General features: G+C 39.1%; 3 protein-coding genes across 11 annotated transcripts in view; 2 read left to right on the forward strand and 1 right to left on the reverse strand.

Annotated features, from left to right (window-relative positions):
* Positions 1–1,531: 1,531 nt before the first annotated feature.
* On the reverse strand, positions 1,532–5,790 carry LOC128889299 (venom serine protease 34-like). Of its 2 annotated transcripts, XR_008460414.1 has the most exons (9): positions 5,646–5,790; positions 4,507–4,721; positions 3,718–3,927; positions 3,162–3,360; positions 2,901–3,101; positions 2,645–2,802; positions 2,415–2,568; positions 1,970–2,334; positions 1,532–1,872 (listed from the first exon to the last, which is right to left on the reverse strand). XR_008460414.1 is itself a non-coding variant. In XM_054146814.1 (8 exons), the coding sequence occupies exons 1-8, from the start codon at positions 5,653–5,655 to the stop codon at positions 2,309–2,311; spliced, it is 1,173 nt and encodes a 390-aa protein (XP_054002789.1). In that variant the 5' UTR covers positions 5,656–5,790; the 3' UTR covers positions 1,927–2,308. The 2 variants fall into 2 exon arrangements, 1 of the variants encoding a protein (XP_054002789.1); XM_054146814.1 differs by lacking the exon at positions 1,532–1,872 and having other exon boundaries at positions 1,927–2,334.
* LOC128889297 (protein Cep89 homolog) lies at positions 4,710–9,764 on the forward strand. 3 transcript variants are annotated; one of them, XM_054146809.1, is made up of 6 exons: positions 4,712–4,803; positions 5,997–6,194; positions 6,310–7,551; positions 7,630–8,710; positions 8,792–9,044; positions 9,108–9,764. In XM_054146809.1, exons 3-6 carry the CDS (start codon positions 7,299–7,301, stop codon positions 9,363–9,365), a joined length of 1,845 nt encoding a protein of 614 aa, XP_054002784.1. In that variant the 5' UTR covers positions 4,712–4,803; positions 5,997–6,194; positions 6,310–7,298; the 3' UTR covers positions 9,366–9,764. The 3 variants fall into 3 exon arrangements, with proteins under 3 accessions (XP_054002785.1, XP_054002784.1, XP_054002783.1); XM_054146810.1 differs by lacking the exon at positions 5,997–6,194 and having other exon boundaries at positions 4,710–4,803; XM_054146808.1 differs by lacking the exon at positions 4,712–4,803 and having other exon boundaries at positions 5,920–6,194.
* A 557-nt stretch (positions 9,765–10,321) lies between these two features.
* LOC128889285 (dystonin) overlaps positions 10,322–20,613 on the forward strand; it is a 105,240-nt gene continuing 94,948 nt past the window's right edge. For 5 of the 6 annotated variants that reach the window (XM_054146762.1, XM_054146768.1, XM_054146770.1 and 2 more), the window contains exons 1-2: positions 10,326–10,585; positions 13,522–14,480. In XM_054146762.1, coding sequence (XP_054002737.1) covers positions 14,378–14,480 — 103 coding nt within the window. In that variant the 5' untranslated portion in view covers positions 10,326–10,585; positions 13,522–14,377. Of the gene's footprint in view, positions 10,586–13,521; positions 14,481–20,613 lie in introns of all 6 variants that reach the window. The other variant, XR_008460409.1, reaches the window with a different exon arrangement.

Raw genomic sequence — 20,613 nt, forward strand, 5'->3', positions numbered from 1 at the left:
TGAAATTTGCGAACGATCGTTAAGTTTAGAAAGAGTACAAAGATCAAGGGTGGAGGTTCTCAGAGGGAAGGGATACAAATATGTTTCTCTTTCATGTAAAATTCCTCTGAAACATTATTTATCGTCGCTTGTGCATTCAGGACCTATGTAAAAAAATTAATTTAGGTTTGAAACAGAAATAGTTTAACGTTCGATAGAGTTTAGTCAATCAACGTCGAAACTTGTCTAGTTTGTTCCACAAAGGAACAAAATTTACTCTTATTTAGTTTCTAATTTTCATTTCTTTTTATCTCGAGAAAATTGTTTTCCATGGCAAAGTGTTTCGTTGGACTGTTTGAAGTAAAGGTACCCACATCGAGCGGGCCCCCCCTAAGCAAACGAATATTGACTAAATAGAAGCGGTAGAACTGGCGCTGGTTAGACGTGAGCGAACAACTCCAGAGACTATACACCCTCTCGTAAAGTGTCTCACGTCACATCCTCATTCGCGAACTTATTAATAACGAGACATTGTTTACGCGCAATTAATTTCGTGGCATCCGCGTACGCGGTGACACGTGGGCTCGCTAAGGACGAAACGATGTGCACGAAAGGGTCGCCGATAGCGAGCTCTTGGCGGTTCGTTTCGTGCGTGGAATCGTTGACGAGTTGCGTAAGCGTGCCACGGTTAGGTGGAATCGTACGCGAAAATTCGACTCGGCGGGGAAGAGGATTAATTCCGCTTACGATTTCAAACCTGCATGCGAGTCGAGTCGCGTGTGCTATTCGTGACCGAAGGTTCCAGTTATTTTTACTGGGTGTCTCGCGATTGCACGAGTTGGTGATTCCTTCGGAAAAAAAAGCTGACGAAGGAATGTTACAGAACGTTTCTCGAAATATAGTGTTCAAACGTCGATGCTTGCTCATTCCTTCAATTTTTTTAAAATCGTAATGACAAGAAGTCATCGGTATTCCAAACTTGAAGTATTATAAAATAAAAACAGAAACACCTCGATCATTCGAACTTCTTCGACTCGAAGTTTTATTCAATTCCCGTTGGAAATCCCCAATAATTTAAAATATACACAGAAGTTAACTCGAAGCTGCCGTAGTACAGTCACTTGGCCTCTACGATTCGAATTTATATAAATTGATCTCTGCGACTCGAAACGCGATTCAGGTTTCAGGCATCAATCGACTGTAATTTATTCCTTTTGCATTGTTACACGAGTGCAATTTCTTCGATTTCTATATTTTGTTCATTATTCCAAGTGTCCTTGTTCTTGTCTAGTCGGATGATTGTTGCAGTTACAATGGGACTAGCTTAATGGATCCAGTAGTTTCTCGTCCCCTTCTAAAAATAGGCTTCGCGCGTATAGAATCCTTTTTACGATTGATTCGAGCGTTACAAGAGGCAGACGCTCCGGCGACGCAGCTCGTCGGTCTTACGTAAACATCAAATAATATTAGCGCGGTTGGTCAACGGTAGGGTGGAAAACAGATGGACTAAGAGGGTGCGCGGGGGATGAAATGGGGAGTTGAAACAATAAGATTTAATATAACGAACGTAAATGTATTCGCGCGAGTATACATTAATTTTAGATAACGGATAGAAGCTCCGGTCATCTCCAATCTCGAGGCCAATCCCCATAGATAATTAGAAGAATCTTGTTGCATTAAGGTGAGCATTTACATGTGAATTTATAGGGAAACCTATAAAAAATAGTGTGCGTCACTTCATACGCTTTCTTCAACGCTTATCTCGCCCATTATTGATAATAATAGAAGGTTATTCGAGTAAGTAGTTGACCTCTAATTCTTTTCAAAGATTACGTATATATTAAGTTCTCTGGACATATATATACATATCTGTACATATATGTGTACAGAGACCTTAAATATACGTAAACTTTTATATATTACTTTTATATATTACATACATATATATATATATATATATACATATCTGTACATATATGTGTACAGAGACCTTAATATATACGTAAACTTTTATATAATACCACGTTGCCTGATCACTTAATATTCAGAAAGTTCGTATCGATAAGGACGTCGTTCAATCCTCTACTCTCTTTGCCAATATTATTTTGCCCCTGGGGACTGGCCTATGGATTGACGTAGCTTCGACCGTTTGATTCGAATGACGTTACGTCGCTTCCATAGGAAGAATATACTAACTGTGTTAACTGTATAAAAACAGAGAATCCGCTTGCGTAGAATGCGAGTTGTTCCGTCAACGAAACTATTGGGACGATCAGTTGCGCAGTCGACGCCGCGTCAAATCGAGGCGAAATGATCAGGTACGGTTTGTTTATTCGACCATGCAGTAAATGGTGTCTGTAACAATAAATTCGTGCCAGTTATGCGAACGCAGCTTTCGCGCTTCATATTAAAATCACGTATGGCGACGTTCGTACTTGGGGTTACCGAGGTAATCCAATCCACGTAACCGCCGACTCTGCAGTTCACGCCGGCCGAGATTCCGCAACCGCTACCCTGACTGATAATTCCCACGAGCGAAACTCGCCTGGTCGTGGGATTCTGCCACAGAACTGGCCCACCGCTGTCCATCTACGAAACGAACGTTCAAAAACGATGGATAATTTCGATTATTTTTGTGTTACAGAGTAAAAAAAGACAGCTGTACCTGGCATCCGTCCTTTCCTTTCCCGTAGGTGCATATCGTATCTCTATTTATATTTATGGTAGGATAGATAGCCGAGCATTCGAGGTTCGTGATCACGCTTACCGTGACCTTTTGGAGGGTGCTGGACGGTGGTCCGCCGAAATCCGTCGATCCCCAGCCTGGCGATTTCAACAATGAAAGTTTGTTTAAGATAGTAAGATACACGAAGCCTCTAGATAGAAGGTCGATTACAACGAAGTTAGTCGACGCTACCAACCCAATAAATCGACGTAGGCGCCACCAAAAGTGTCCGGCGAATGTTGAAAGGGTAGACAAGCGGGGCCAATCTCGTTACTGAAACGTATCTTCCCATCCAGTTCAACGACAGCTATGTCGTTCAAGAACAATTCGCGAACGTACTCCGGGTGGATGATGACGCTCTTGACGCGATACAGCACCGTGGCATTCGTGTCTGTCCCTGGAAACATTAAAATCATTCTGATTAGAACACGAAAGAAGTTTTAATTATACCAGTCACCTGTGTATGGGTCGTGTTCGCCCACCACAACTCCAATCGTCGTGATATTTCTGTTTACGATGCAATGAGCTGCCGTCACCACGTGCGAAGGGGATATTATGGTACTACCGCAGTACACGCGTCGTGTTGTAGCGTCCACCATCCCAGCCATCATAGGAAACTCGTGCACCCCTGTCTCCGTGCCACCAACAATTCTAGACTGTGGACAATCATCATGATACGCTCGAAGAATTTTTTCTAGACAATGATAGGGAACTATTTTTCGTATAGGATGCAAGGGTGTAAGTTGTAGGGCTGTCGAGTACTCGGAAAAGGCGAGTCGAGTTTTACTCGAGATCGAATGACCGATCCGAACCGAGTACTCGAAAGAAGCCAGCGGTTCGACAGGACCGAGTAGATCCGTGTCGTATAGTCTGAATCGACCTTTACTAGGTTCTTTCGAGGCGCTCGCTTCTTTCGAGTACTCGGCTCGGATCGAAAAGTGAGACTCGACTCGGCTCGGCTTGAGAGTAGCTCGAAATATCCGAGTTTTCCTGCAGGCCTAGTAAGTACGTACAGGATTCTTCCATCCGCATCGACAAGGCTCGACATTGGTGGTAGTTCCCGCTATGCAAAGGAATCGACCCCGTGTCCATCCGTACGCTGTTAACGTGATGATCATCTCCTCACTTTCAGACTCCACACTGAATGTCTTCGAGCCACAGTACAGTTGAGTGGTGTCTGGACTTATTTGGACGGCCATTCTGTCCCCGGCGCAGTTCTGGGTCTGTAAAGGTCATTTTTATCAGTTACCAGCAGCACCTCGCGGTTTCACCCGTGACTGTATTTTCCTTTCCGTAACCGAGACTTTCCAATCGATATTTCCTGTTGCCTTAGCTTTGATAAATATTAAGACTTTTAATTGAAAACTTATTTTTATTCAAGGAAAATATAGCCTAGAGATATCGTAGCTTTCTAGATCTTGAACAATTTTATGAAGCGGTTCGGTAGTTCCAGAGGTGACTCGCTACATAAAAACAATTTTTCCTCTTTATAATATTAGTATAGACTACTACTTTCGTTCTTCGATTTGTATTAGGTTGTCCCGAAAGTTTCTTTCGCGAGTTGCACTCAATTATTTTATGTGGTTGTGTTTCTCTAAATAGACAATCTAATTTCATAGATATTCATGTTGTGACAGTAATGGAGCAAAATCAATCGTGCACAATTCAGTAATGTAACATAAAACATAAAATAATGTGCATGTATTACTTATTAATAAAGCGAAAGAAACTTTTTCGACAACCTAATAAAAGCTTGATACTACCTATTTCGCATCAATTTTGAGAAAGAACTTCGATCTTACGTCTGGTAACTCAAATACAGAGCAGGTCAAGTTGATTCGAGTGGGGCTCCTCAGGGTCCAGATGCACGACTGAGATCCTTGATAGTAATTCGGATAACTCGGGTTGTAAACGTAGTACGTGGTGCCAGCGATCATATCTTGGTAATAATTGCATTGTTGGCCCTCGCCGTGTCTGGATGCGATCAACAGCGTTAGCCAGCCAAGCAACCATAGCGCTGCGAAGAAGGAGACTATTTTATTCGAAGATGCTTGTAAAAATATTTTCCCTTCGATGGATACGTCTGATGCCATTAAACGGTATAAATTAATTATATATAAATTTCAGGGTATCATGATCGGACGCGCAATCAGAAATTTTATGAGAGTAGTATCTTATTAAAGAAGAACGGGCAAGGTTTATTTAACGTTTTTATGCGAAATTTAATATTCGAGATTTGTTCAAAGTATATTGTTAAATTTTAACGGAATAGATATTAGAAATACCAAACAAATTGGTAATCATTATTATTTATTGATCTACTCAAAATTGAATTAGACATTAGCAGGGAAGTAAGTAACTTAAACATGAAGTTGCATTGAAATCCATTCCGCCGCGAAGAAGCAATATGGACCGTCTTCCCTCTTTTAAAATTCCGAACAAGAAGGTCGTTTAATCCGATTATGTACTCTGACTATAAATAGACCTATAGTCTTTCTAGAGTTACTGAGATAAAACGATGAAATCCACAGACATCTCCGATTACATTCTTCTCACCCACGGACTGTATGCATACATATATGTATATCAGTTAAGAGAGTTATCAAACTCTTTATGTAACACTCGTGCCAAGACATGTTTCAATTTTTATTAAATTATAGACAACACACTTTCCCTTATCTTCTCTAATAAAATACTAGATCCACTGTGATCGTTAAGATTATTAGAAACTTCCTCGTTGAGATACTACTCGATAAGATTGTTTACTTTTATATTCATCCATAAAAAAATTGATACCCGAAGCAGACGAGAGTGAAATCTGCCGCACCTCCCACTGCCACTTATCAAATGAAAACGATACCTTTGCTACACTTAAAAAATCTCACATTTCTAAAACGTTATTCCGTCCGTTCCACGCAAAAATTCTCATGCTTCACTGTACCTTTCGTCATAGCGTCGAATCAATCGTAGTTTGGGCTCAACGCCAAAAATCCGCGAGGAAATGCTCGGGTGAAATTTCAAAGAAACTTTCGCCGCGATCTGTCTATGTTTGCGCGAATTCCCGACGTTTTTATTCGCATCGCGAAGACAAGCTGAAGCGACAGTTAATAATTTCGCTTGGCGCTATCATTGTGGTCTTATCAGAAGGTAATTGTAGTAACCTCGAGAATAAAAGTAGATTTACAACGACAGTTACCTAGAATGTGGTTTCGCAATGTTTCGCGTAAAGAATTGCCAGGTCGATGGTAGTATTCGGTTTTTTGAATTGTGTGCGCTCGTATGTTTTCTTCAGGATCAGTCGGACTGGTAATATCAAACGGAGATCGTATGCACGAGCGGATCGTCTTTGTTCCATTGTGATACGCACGTATTGACGATACTGATATCTCGAGTTTTAACTGGGAACCAAACGAGGCACGTTTAGTAGTCACGGTTAATGCAAATAACACGTTAAGGATTCGTGTTTTTGGCTTCTTCGTGTATTCAGTCGGTAAAAGAATGTTTCTTTCATTTATCGTCGTCGTGAGAGTGCTCCTTTATCATTATTCACGAGTAATTTCAATTGAAAAACGAGCAACCAGGAATAAAATTTTCTTTTTTTGCAGGGTAATGGAGACGTGTGTGCGTGTGTACGTATATCGAATGGCTTTTCCACCCTATTAACTTTTCGTATCGAGAGTTAGGTAAGCACCGTGATATTCGGTGTTGTGATACCATTAACGAAAGGCATTATTTGTCGAAAAACATATTCTTTGGAAAATTCCGATCATTTTTCATAATCGATAGACGTTCGAGGACGTTTCGAATTGCTTCTACGCAAGCTGCTGCGTTCGAACGCGCAAATACTGATAATAGTAATCGCTTTTACCTTCTCAGACGGTAACTCTATACGACAAAAACGTTGTTTACGTGAATTTTCCACACGCCAAGTTTATCATATTTTGAGTAAAAATTGTTGACATAATTTGGTGGTAATAATATATAGATGGGTAGAATTTGTAAACGAATATTATAGAATGTGGAAAATTTGGAGATTAAGAGATACACATGAAGTACAAAAGAATTTAGACTTTAATCCGTTGTAATCCCTTAAACTTGGTAGATAAGTAATTAAATAGAGGAATAGATTGTAAATAATTAAATAAGCCAGAGATAGGAAAATTGCGTTTGCGTAGCACCATCTGGTGGATAATTTCGATATATTAGTTTGATTACTTAGTTGTCATGGCAATGACTGGCATACAATCGTGGAAATTAATAATAATATTCAATCATAATGAACGCGTGTACGTTTTATACTCGATATATAAGTTTGTGATGACTTTGGTGAGCGATACAGTCCATACTATCCTATTTTCGTGTACGTCAAACAATCCTGGTTGAACAATTTTGTTAACCATACTTATCAGTCGTAAATTATGAGACACGACAATGACTAGTTGCGAAAGCAGTATCGAACAAGGAAAGGCAATTTGTTTTGGCATTAGAAACTGATACGATACTTTCTAATCACGTTGAATAAGAAATTATATAAATCATTCGAAGTACTTAACCTCTTTCTATTCAACCGTTTGTCATTACACAGTTGTAAAAAATGTCTGTCACAAAAGACAATTTGGAAACGACGTATAAACCAGTTTATCGTCGCAGACGCGTTTCAAAAGCTAGACATATGTTTAAAATGCACAATGCTTGCAAAGATTTACCAGACTATGTAACCGAAGATGGTAATGATTACGAAGGTGACATACCTTTGACAACTAAAAGCAATAGATGTAGAAGAAATAGGAGATTGTCTAAGGAAAGTAATGAACAACAAATGTTTGATGAAGGTGATGCAGACTCAGGTATTATTATATATATAGTACAATATTCTGTTTGTTTTGTAAAGATAATATTTAAAATGTTACTTGTTACTTTCTTAGGTATTATTTCTTCAAGAATAAGAGACAAACATGTTTCAAAAGATACATTGAGAATAGCTAAGGAGTATCACAAATTAGATAAATGCTACAAGAATGTTCAAGATGAGTGTCGAAAGTTAAATAGTTTAATGGAAGAGCGAGAAGCAGAGTATCATCAAGTATGTTCGAGATACGAAACAGTAGTACAAATGATGAAGGAAATGGAAGACACAAGAGTTGATTTGGTAAAATACAATAGAAAACTTGAGGCTGAGAAAATTCAATCAAGCGAAGATGTAGCATTATTAAAATGTATCGTTTACCAGCTAAATGCTGAATTAGAAAGATATCAAGACAAATTAAAAGACCAAAAACTTGGAACAGACTTCGTAAAAAATAATGAAAAAGCAGAAAAGTACAATCAACACGTTTGGGGTGGTATTAATTTTCATACATTGGGTCCACTTTTAAATGCTTATCAAGAAAACTTGTCAGAAAAACAAGAATTGGTGAACATGTATGAGCAAGAAATGGCCGATTTTGGAAGCAGATGTAAAGAAATAGTCGCAGAGAACGAACTTATGCATAAAGAAGTGGAAAATTTGAGGATAGAGTGTGCCAGGTATGCACAGGAAATAAAGTCATTGGTTGAGAATAGTGCGTCATTGAAAAAACAGAATGATATCCTGCAAAAAGAAACTATAGGTCTCAAGAAAGAAGCAAAAGAAATTTGTTCGCTGTACGAAGCAAAAATGGAAGCAATCTTAAAACGTAATGAAGCACTTAAAAAGGAACACACAATTAGTGCATCAGAACTGAGCAATCTCAAAGGAAAGTACGAGATCTTAAGCAAAGAGTTCGAAAAGGTTAAAAATAAAGAGGAGCAAACAGTCCCTGCTATCGTTCATACTACTGCTATCGAAGAATGTAGGACGTTATTGGAAGAATTAAAGCATCAATATGAGAGCGAAAAACGTAATTTATGCAATCATATAAAACGTATGGAAGAAAATCAGCCAGAAAATGAAAAACAACTCGTAATGATTACAGCTGAAAGAAATCATTTAAAAATCCTCGTTGACAAACTAGAAAGCAATCTCAAGTAAGTTATCCGTCATTTTTTGCGACATATAATATTTGTTCATCTCATTCGCATGGTAAAGTGTATGTAGATTTGTTTTAGGCGCACACAACGTAAATATGAGAACATACAAACCCTTGTATATTCAACACGCGTTTCACGTGATTCGTTGAAAGAACAATTGAATAAGGCAACCGCTTATTGCGAAGAATTGTTTTCCGAGTACGAAAGGATTGTTACAGAGAGGGAAAAGTTACTAGGCCTTTTGCGTGAAACGGAAAAAGAAAATGCAACCATCGATCGTCTTGGAAAAACCATTAATAGCCGAGTGAATGGATTAAAAAATCAACTGGAGGTGCGTACAACATATACATAATATTAATAATATGTCGGAGTAATAAATAAATTATAATTTCAGAACGTCCAAAAAGGCGCGAAACATCAAGTTGAATCTGTCGAGAAGCGTATAAAATTACAAGAGCTCCGAGTACGTCAGATGAAACGTAAATATCGTCGTAAAATACAGAATTTAAAAGATACAATCAAGCAGAAAGACGATAAAATTTTAAAATTACAAGAAAAGCATACTAGTCGAAATAATTCGGTCCCAGATTTATCTAAACCTGTAGATGACGAGAAACTTCAAATATCTGAAGATAAAATTAATAAGCTTTAGATCAATCGCGTAAATCGTTAGCACATTCTTAAATGCGTGATAAGATCGCTCTTAATGGATTGGACTTTGAAACTGATTTTCAACGAATCTCTTAATAAGCATCTAATTATGGAATAGGTGCTACTCGAAACACCGTCCTCCTGGTATTTACCAACCGTGTCAGTCACTTTATTTAGCGGTGACATCAAACGATACAAGTGGCTGCGAAGGCTATCGTTCGCCACTATATGAATGGCCGATGGCAGTGGCGGTTACAGTAACCACCTCTCGGTGAAAAATTGATGTCAGCCTTTATAGGTATGATGTCAGATGCGTTCCATACATTTATGTATATGCAAAAGTTGTATGTGTTAGCCTTAAGCCTTCTATAGAGATCAATAACAATTCCAAACACGATAATACATGGACATTTCAGTAATAACTTATTGGTAATAATCAGTACTCGAAAGTTACTGCATTATCACTGATCCTAATGTTTCGAACCAACCGTACGTTTGCAATTGTTCCGTTCCTATCCTTCCATCTTGATCTGTTTTATTTTCTTAGAGAGTTTTACGATACTCCAAGGGGAGGGGGGAATTAACAACATAAAAAACAGAAAGGGAAAAAGATTATACATGTCAAGCACGTTCTATTTTAAGCAGGATTTAAAAAAAATGTATTATTTAGAAAACAGTGAAATTTCACATTCCTTCGTTTATTTTTTATGTTACTTTATAAAGAAAATTCTAAATGAACACGTCTTTTATAACAAAACAAGGAAGTTACTTATAAGTGGGAAAGTAGTTGGAAGTGAACAAAGTAATAAGCGAAACAACAATAAAGATTAGATAGACAATTAAAGTATGATAAACAATTCGAAATAATGCACGTCATGCGGGGCGGTGGAGCCACAGAGCCAGTTGAATCTAGTCGAGTTACGAACGCTCGGGAACTCTCGTCGCACTTCGGATACGTTCGCGAAAAGCAAAATGTCGTCTGCTAGACGCGTCGTCAGACCGAACCGGGTCGTATTTCTAACGCGAAAATTGCTATGATAAGTGATAATGCGATGTCCCTGCGCGCGAGCAGGTAGTGGTTCCTGTTGGAAAGTGTATAAGAAATCGTGGAAGGATATTCTTCGAATTGGGTTGCCACGTTGTTGACGAAGAACTTGAAGGAGAATACCGGTGAACATTGATTTTTCCTGGTTTCGCATCGGCTCGACAGATGATCGAACGGTAATGCACATCCTTCCTATTCTTTCGTCTCGTTACCTTTACGCGAATTTTAATGATTCTATTCTATCAATTCTATAAATTGATTTAAGGGGATTAGAATATTGTTTCGTCCATATCATATTAGGTCGAACTCGTTGTTTGGGTCAAGATTCGAGACGATACATGTGAACGAACCGCAGCTACTTTTCATTATTTTCGGAGTTACGTTTATCTTAGTCGCGTGTACGTCTTTCGTAGATGTCGCTGGTTCTTGGTAATATCGCACATTGCTCCTATACTCCGATGGTTGTACACTATTGTACATCTTGCGAGAAATTAAAGGATACAGTTTATAACCCTATTGTAAAGTTTCGCGTAACTCTTAACGACAGGCAAATACGCAGGATTTTTGCCCGTTTCATTGTACAGAGTTTAGGAGCAATTAGGTTAGGTTTAACCTCAAGTAATCGTGTTATATTCTTTGGTTCGTTGAGTAATCAAACCCTGAATGCGGTACGTTTCTCGCTGTTTGGTTGTTCAGCAGCTGCGATGTCTGAACGTATTTTTTGTGTTCTTACGTTTGGACAACGCTCTAAATTTGACTGAAAGAATAAAGAGAGAAAGGGGGGTGGGGGGAGAGAAAAATTACTTCTCGTGGTCGCGTGCGCGTGAACTGAAGCCTTTTGAGTCGCGAATATAGAACGGATGTTCATGTTTCCTTTGTTGTAGTGTGAAAACAAACAAGCGAAACAACGTGAAATTTTACCGTTAAATGTTTCGGCATATATGAATTTTCGAATACAATTATTAATGAGGGATTGTCACATTTCGATCAACATTGTTCGAATTCAATTGTAAGACTTTCAAGGTTCGCATATTTTAATCACTCGTATCAGTAAGCAAGTAGCTCCGTTTGAAAGTAGAACGATGATCTATGCGACGAAGAATTTACGCATGTATTAATTTTTTAATGCCTCGCGGGGAATCAATTCGGCTTCGCGTGTTGTTATCACGTCCGTTTCCGGCTCTTTGTATCTGATCTCGTCCGATTTGGTATCGTTTTAACCGTATGTTCTGCATTTAACGCGGATAAAAATTGTTGCAGCGAGAAGCACGTTCGATACTTTAATAACGCCCAATTTCAGAGAAATCGCTTGTTTTACAAATTTTTCTTGGAAACGTCTGTAGAAAGCGCCGATCGGCGGAAAATATCGCTTTCTCCCCCCGGGTCTGAGTCATAACGCGATTACTAAAATATTAACGCAACGTCGTGCACTCCCTCTTCTATACGTGTTCGCGGGTTTCCAAGACGTACACGTTTCGCTGGAGAGTCAGTTTTTTTTTTTGTTTTAAGCGAGGAGTTAAAAATAGCGATATAAGCATTGTTCATTTTTCAAGAGTAAAACGTCAGATTGATCTTAAGTTATTTATAATTTAGGTCGATATGAAAATAATAATAGTCAGTCATTTATATTAGGCCTAGAAATTAATTCTATGCCTTTCTATGGTAAACGTATCATTTATTTAAAAAAGAAATTATACCACACATGATCTCCCAAGAGAACATATATTGGAGTAAAAACAAGTGTCAAAGCAGCCTGTGTTTTTCATGAAAATTTGTATTAGGTTGTCCCAACAGTTTCTTTCGTTTTATTAACACGTTCACTGCCAGACTAATACTCTTAAAAATTTCTACTGTGATTAAACTTTGTTTACAGACTATTGGAAACTGCATAATGAAACATTTATTGTGGTATTTAGTTTTGTAACTTCATCAAAGTTCAAGCATTTCATTTAAATACATTTTCTGTGACACTTAACTTTCAGAATTAATTTTCGTACTTTTTCAGTGAAAAGCATTGTCACCCATATATGGGTGACGTGGCGATCAACGTGTTAATAAGTAATACATACACAATATTTTACGTCTAATGTTACATTATTGAATTGTGCACGATTCATTAAGCTCCATTACTGTTACAACATCAACATCTAAGAAATTAGATTGTCTATTTCTATAAGCACTGCCACACAAAATAATTGAGTGCAAATTACGAAAGTAGCTATTGGGACAACCTAATACTTGAATGTAACAAAATGGCAGGCGAATACTTCAGTATAAGGCCAGGTTACACCAATAAAACCTGTTTCGTTACTAAATTTTGTTTATAGTAAAAAAATATTTCAGAATCAAACTTTTTACAGCTGAAAGTACATATATTAAATTATTTGAAAAAAAAAAAAATTTGTTTTTCTTTTTTTTAAATGGCGGCTCTGAAAATGGCTGCTCAAATTTGTCCAATTTGTTGGTGGGTGTCATCATTTCTTGGAAACGAATCATCCGAAAGCCAAAAATAAAATGGTTTTCATATTCTGTATCGAATTGGCTATGGTCGGTACTACAACCTGATATATTCATTGTTATTTGAAAAAGTTATAAACAATTAAAAGTGGAAAAAAAGGGTCGAAAAATTCAAAAGTCCGCCATTTTGTTTTTTTTTTCTGTGAAAATGTTTCATTGTAGTACCGACCATAGCCAATTCAATACAGAATATGAAACCGTTTTATTTTTTGCTTTCAGATGATTCGTTTCCAAGAAATGATGACAACAATGATGACCGCAAACAAATAATTGGACGAGTTTAAGTAGCCATTTTCAGAGCCGCCATTTAAAAAAAAGAAAAACAAAATTTTTTTTTTTTTTCAAATAATTTAATATATGTACTTTCAACTGTAAAAAGTTTGATTCTGAAATATTTTTTTTACTATAAACAAAATTTATTTAAAAAAACGTTTCATTGGTGTAACCTGACCTTAAATTAGATATACCTGAAAAATAAATTGAATATAGGGGCAAAGAATTAATTGCTCCACCTGATATACTCCACTTTGTTTGTTAATTTCGAATGGAGCTCGATATAAAACGACTATTAATATCTTCTCATTTGTATTCGTAGAATGTTTCCGGAAGAGATCAGCGGTATAGACGACAGCGAAGGCGGTGGCATAACTAGACTGAGATATTTCGACAAGTGAAACATCAAAGAATCCGAGGATCGTGGGCAAAGGTCTTGGAAACGACTAGCAACGACAGGAATTCGAGGTGGTTCCGACTGCGGATGGTCGAGAGCCTGGCCCACCAAGTTTTCAACCAAGTGTCTAACTTGACCTAAGCGCCGCTCACGACGAGGAAACGAAGTATCGCTGATTATCGGCGTGCAGGAAGCACGTTAGTCGGGTTGTTATCGTCTGCCCGCTATTCCGTCGCTCCCCATCGTCAAGCAATCGCTGTACGTCGTCTAAAGAACGCCCCATACGTCGTACGCTTTCCCTGTTCGTCGTCTCCTTCTCACCTCTTCCTTCCGTTCGTTGCAGCGTGCAGTTGGTGCACTATTACGCGACGGTACGCTACCGTTGTCCTACACGGCCGGCGTCGCGTAGTAAATAAAAGCGCGGCACGGAGGATTCGATTTCCACGTGCTTCCTGATCGACTGAACCATTTCACACTCCAAGGATACAACTTTAAGGAAGAATCGGGGATAGAAATTGACAGGGGAAGGCTCGATGCGGGACGATGTGTCAAGTAGCATGTGCAAAGTCGCCAGCTGCCCGCTGTCGATAACTACAATCGAGCTAGTTCACGGTGCAACGCTCGCCTGTCGCGAACGATATCGAACGAAGACGACGTAACGTTCTGGCTCCGTGTCGCGGTTGTGAAATTGCTTTAGTGGTTGTGAAACAGTGCAAGGAGAGGAGCCGCACGAATATGGTGTAAATGAAAAAGGTAACCGCTGCCAACAACGTATCAGATAATGGAGTTCGAGCTGGACGGAAGTCTGAAGGAATGGGTAAAGGACAAACCGTTGAGTATCCTGCAGCTCGATCCCGCCGACAGAGCCGTCTTACGGATTGCCGGTAAGAAGCTGTCCATTTCATCAAAGTTTCCGTTTTCGTAAGCTGGTTACGTGCTCGAATTCTTCGGCTGCGTATGTACCGTTTTCCGCCTTTCCTTTTCGTTCTACGTGCGATTTACGACTGTTTACGAGGCGCTCGTTCTCCACGAAAGAAACCTATTCAATCGTTCGTAAATAAGAAATATCACGTGTCGCGTTTCGCGACACGATTGTCAAATGGGTATCATTACACGCAGGAGTGTGCTAAATTGCATCCGACGGTGACGACGTGTCGTCGAATGTCGTAGTGGTGCTTCTACCACGATACTCGAATTTCGTGGTAATTGACAGCGTCTACGTAATCGACCAGAATGTGCGTAATGAGTTGTAAATTAATGGTAATATCATCGTCGTGAATCAATCGTGCAATCGCGTTGTCCGTCTGAGACGACATTAGTCGGGGAGGGAGGGTCTTGTAACCTGTAACTCGTGACGTGCACGAATCGATAACGACGCTACCCTAGGAAATTTTTCGACCCTTGTTCTGTTTCTCGTCGGTGAGTCTCTTTCGAATTCTATTTATCGACTGGATCGATTCGCCCAAGGGTTTCTGTGAGAACTTTAAACTGTGGTAGCTGTATGTGTTGGGTGTAGCAATTAATTCTGTGCTTTCCCAAAGTAAATTTACTAAACTAGATTTGTAAATGTAAGGCACAGAATTAATTACTTATGCAAAACGAAATAACAATATTATTATACATAGAAAGATAATATATATTAGGTTGTCCGAAAAGTTTCTTTCGCTTTATTAATAAGCGATACATGCACAATATTTTATGTTTTATATTACATTACTGAATTGTGCACGATTCATTTTGTTCCATTACTGTTACAACATGAATATCTATGAAATTAGATTGTCTATTTATAGAAACACTGCCACAGAAAATAATTGAATGCAACTCACGAAAGAAACTTTTCGGACAACCTAATATTATACACATGTTGGATGTATAAAAAGTTGGGGTTTGTTTAACTATTATTGGTAGGTGTACGTGTGTGTATAGGTTGTGGGCATTAATTACGTTGCAAATTTACCCGACGGGGATCGTTCGATGACCTTCGACGGGGGCTGTTGACCAGGAATAGACACTCGAAACCGTTCGGTAAATATCGGATTTCAGTTACCGATCTCATCTTACCGTGAGAATTTTTTTTAGCGCATATCCGTCGCGAATCGGTTTGATCATTAGGCGAATTCTTTAACCCTTTAACGGCTTTAACCCTTCGGACCAGAGCTCCAAAACAACTTACGATGGAGAAAAATACCCTGTCTCATGCAAAATGAAAACTATCGTTCGTTATACTTTATTTTTATCAAAGTGACATCTGACATTTATTGGCAGGTTGATTTTATTTATAAAATCAAAACTGCGAGAGGTAAAAGCAATCACGTTATACAAGATGGTTATCATTCGACTGCGGATCTTTATGCAAAATAAAATCTTCGCGAACGTGCCTTCAAAAATTGAACCTGTATATACATTTACTTTATTCTGTAAATATCATAACATGAACTTTACTTTCAATCTTTTTTATATTCCTGGATATTGTTTGCATTTTGTAGGTTCTTGCACATTCAAATTTTCTATAAATGCATAAAGATCCGCAGTCTAGTTATCATTTTGGAATATAATCTTTTTACGTTCGGTTTTTAGAGAAGATTGTATACATTGTATACTGTCTAGTAGACATTGTATATTTTTATGTTTACGCACAGTAATGTATGCCAATGAAATTATCTCATGCGTAGCTTTTTTTCAAACATTCTTTTAATATGTATTTTTACTGGTAATCGCGTGTGGCGGTGCAAATATAACTCTGATAGCGCTGACATCACAGCAACAACATTGATATCATGTGTCATAATGGTAAAAGGTGACGAGTATTTACGTTTTCCAAATCGGTTTCCTTCTTTTTATCAACGTTTATTTTTGAACGCTTGTATCATACGCAAGGGGGACGCTAAGAACTTTCCTCAATGAAGGGGGGGGGGGGGCGGGAATGTAACGTTTGAGAAACACTGCCTTAGATGATGGCGCGGGGTTCATTAGGGACAGCAGACTCATTATTTCGTTAATAACTCATCGGCTTAATTGAATTAATACTCGCATTTTAGGTAATCCTCTCTTTTAACCTCTTTATTCCCGCACCGTGGTTACATGCTTCTAAATTATCCGGAATCGACTTAAACTAATTGCATTATATTATATAAATTCAGGATTATTTATCACCCAAAACAATAGGACGGTTGTTAAGAAACATCAGGCAACTATTTCACCTGGTTTTTTGATAAACGAGTTTAATAATTCCTCGAAACCTTAGGAGTGATCTCTCGTCGATAAATTTAGGTTTCGAATAATCAAAATTGATCATTTCTCAGCATCCTCCGATCGCGCGCGTCCCGACGCCGATCGGAATACCGGTTACTAGAGCATTCGCGATAGCGGCGCCGATAGTCCGCTATAATTAGAAACAATTATGCTCGCGTGGCTGAGACACGATACGATACTTCCATCGGGCGCGTTTGTTACGAGACCACGTTACGTCGATCGAGCCATTTTAATGACTCGACTTGAAAATGGTGCGGAACCGAACCGCGCGCCTCCTTTGTGAGCGCTAATCAGAGCCTGTAATTTCACGAATCGGATGCGTCCTACATGCATGCGTTTGCGTGTGGATGCGTGTCCCACGGAATGTCCACTTTATCGCGAAACGAGGCCTAGATCGAGATTAACCCTTGGACCAAGTGATTTACGCGACGGGGGGAGGGGGGGGGGATGAGTGTTTTAAACGTAGAAAAATCGGAATTGCTCGAATAACTCTCACTGTATCGGTATTTATCGTCAGAGCTAGACAGTAGTAGAGAGATTTAAATTTTAAATACCCAACTAGCGATAAGTGCCCCCAATTATTAAATTTGAATTCAAGGAAATTGTACACAACATATTATTTGCGAATGGTTAGTCGCTTCTGCGGGGCCGGGTTCACAAATTTTGCGGGACCTGGATTCACATTCAAATACTACACTTAAATTTTACAACGAGGAATTATTTATTTACAAATCCTGTTACATATTATATATTTTTTATAATATGAATATTAAATAATAATACTTTGATGATTTTTGTCACTCCTTTCAATTTAATCAGCGTTACTAAAAAAATGTCTCGTATTTGTTAATGGTATCATCAGCCTGTAAAAAATTAATCAAAATCGGTGCCTTTTGATTCAGTAATTTTCGTAGACCGCGGGGCCTTTTAAAACGCGGGACCGGGTTCCGGCGAACGCGCTGAACCTGCCTTGCGCCGGCCCTGCGTTTATTTATTTAGAATGAGAGTCTTGGTAATGTAAATTGCTATGATGCTTTTCAAGAACGAATTCGGTAGGAAGAATCTCATTTGAAAAGTATCGTCCTAATTCTGAAAGAGAATCGTATTCCAAGTCAATAATTCGTGCCTCGAAGCTACCCTAGCATAGCTGATTTTATAACATCCCCTTCAGTGAATGATTCGAGGATGAATGAAGACACTTGTGTCGCCCTCGATCAAAGGGGCAGACAACCGAGACCGATTCCGCCGCGTCGCGGCGTCGATGAACTCACGGCCGGAGCTTTTCAGCGGTCACGGTCCATGGAATCTTCGTAAGAGAGGTTACGTTGGTTCACTATGCCTACGCGGCGGTCGAGCTTGGGAGCGGAGGCGGCAGGTTAGGTCGGCTCGCATTAATCTAGGAGCGTGGAGGCGGCAACAGGTGCTCGGGTCACGGTTCGATGCCCCAGCCTCGAGAACGTCTTCCACTCCCCGCGTTTTATCCACCGTTTCTTTCCTTTTTTTTTCGCTTCCTCGTTTACTTTCTGCCTCGCGCAGACTCGTCACGGAACATCCGCGTTCGGTGACGTCGAAGGGTTCGATCCAGGAAGAGGATAGGTAAGGGAAGGTGGAGCAGGGCCAGCGCAGGGTGGAAACGTCAATTTTTGATCGTGAAATCGATACAGTTGGGAGAGATACGAAGGTTGGTTGTGTGAAGAAGAAACTGAGAGGATGAACCAGGATGATTTGTTGTTCCATTGGGACGCATACTGATAAGACCAAAAGAGTTCTGAGTTCTGGGGTAGATTTTAGCCAGGTATTCGAATCCTAACCCGTACCGGGTTCCGGTACTTCGTATTATAGAATAACCCATCTAACCAGGTAACACAAGACATCTGTAACCCGAGTAACCCGGTTGTATGCGCTTATAATAATACTGTAAAAAGCATAGTTATTACCATGTTTCTAAACGGTAATCAATTTTATGTCAATATTGTCTGTTTTCTACTCTACTGTCCATCCGTGAGAAGAAGGTCATGCAAGTGCTTACATTTACTCGTATTTACTACTCGTTTACTGTACTGTACTTATGTAGCAGAACTGGGACTGAAACACTTGCCCAGCCCTCTTCTTGCGGACGAATAGTACATGTATTGGCATAAACAGTCACTCGAAGGAATCCCTATTTTCACCGGACATGTTATGAGTTTTGTAGGAACCCCAACACTAGCAACTGTGACAACCGGGCGAATGATAAACACTCGTTAGTCTTGCCTTAGAACGTGTAGTGAACGTGTGTGTCCTACATTAATTATATACTCGTACATTTTAAACGATCTAGTTTCATTTGATTTGAATATTGCCTGTAAGTTCACATATCTTTGACTTGTCTGGATGTCTAGGATGTCTTCTTCTACTAGTAACCCACTCCGAGCAGGTTAACCCGCTCTTCCTACAATTCAAGAACCGTTCCTTCGTGGTTAGCATGGTTTACAGTAACCTTCCCTTCATTAACCGGGTTTGGGTTAGGGTTCAGCAGCGGTTCGAATCCTTGATTTTAGCCGTGCCAGTTCTGGAGAGTTTTATCGATAAAATCTATTAGATAATCGAAAATGAAGTCAGAACTTTGAATTGTTTATGAGTCACCAGAAAGTGAGCTGCCAGCTTCAGATATATTCAGGATCAAAGAAATAGGAATAGTACGGAAAGAGATATTTTTATTGAATGCTACATAAAATGAACCATAAAGTGATATATAGTTTTATGGTGGTTGGTAGGTTTTCAAGATCTCTATCTTTTTTAAATGCTATATTTTGCGGACGCGATAGGCGATTTTAATGGTCTATAATGTATTTATAAGGTCACTCGTCGTGGCAAAAAGCGGTGGAACAAGAATGCTCACGTTATAAGAGGCGCTTAAAGCGGCGTCCGTTTGCATCGACGCAATACCGCAATCGTTGGATCATTATAGCTTGTGATGGGATCAATCCGGAAGTGACGAGAAGTGTTGGAGGCTTTAGTTGTTCCATAATTGCAGGGTTGACGTCAGAATCATTATTGGAGATCGACTGAATTTTATTCGAATAATCAACCTTTTTCTTGTGTCTTTCCTCCGTAAAAAGTTTTAGTTTGTTCAAATTTCCAGAATCACATTGTAGGAACATGATTTTTTATCTTTATCTTGAGACGATCTCAACAATTGGATGACAAATGTATCTTATCAGAGGTTCGATAAAGATACTTCTCACATTTTCCAAAACTGTTGGACCTCCTATCCAAGACAAACGACTTTATTGTTTTCTCTTAATTGCGAGCCGTTCAAGTTTTAATCTGCGCCGAGAAATCTGTGTCCCTTGCGAGTTCGGAAATAAATCTTATGCAACCAGTGCGTGCTCTTTGAAATCTAATGTCGAGTGTACCACCGCGAGGTCAAGTACGAGCGAACAATAGACGAGATCAAGTAGAATAAGATCGATAAATATCCAGCGCGATGACGTTAGAATTAATTCTTCGATCTCTGAGAGACCTCTCATGCATTTCCGAAAAGTATGTCATTCCATTTCATCCAGTAAATGGACAGGGGGAAAAATGGGAATTATTTTGCGAAATAAGAAAGATAGGTTCTGTAATATTTTAGGAGGGCTTTTTTAAAGTGTTTAGTGAGGTACTTATCCCTGGATGCTAAATAATTAGAGTTCTTTTAATGCGATCCAATAAAATGGAAATTTATTATCGTATAGTTTTAGATGAACTTCAATAAATTCAATCCTTTCAGTAAGCAAC

The sequence above is a fragment of the Hylaeus anthracinus genome, unplaced genomic scaffold, assembly GCF_026225885.1.
Source record: "Hylaeus anthracinus isolate JK02 unplaced genomic scaffold, UHH_iyHylAnth1.0_haploid 11997, whole genome shotgun sequence".
Taxonomy (NCBI): Eukaryota; Metazoa; Arthropoda; class Insecta; order Hymenoptera; family Colletidae; genus Hylaeus; species Hylaeus anthracinus.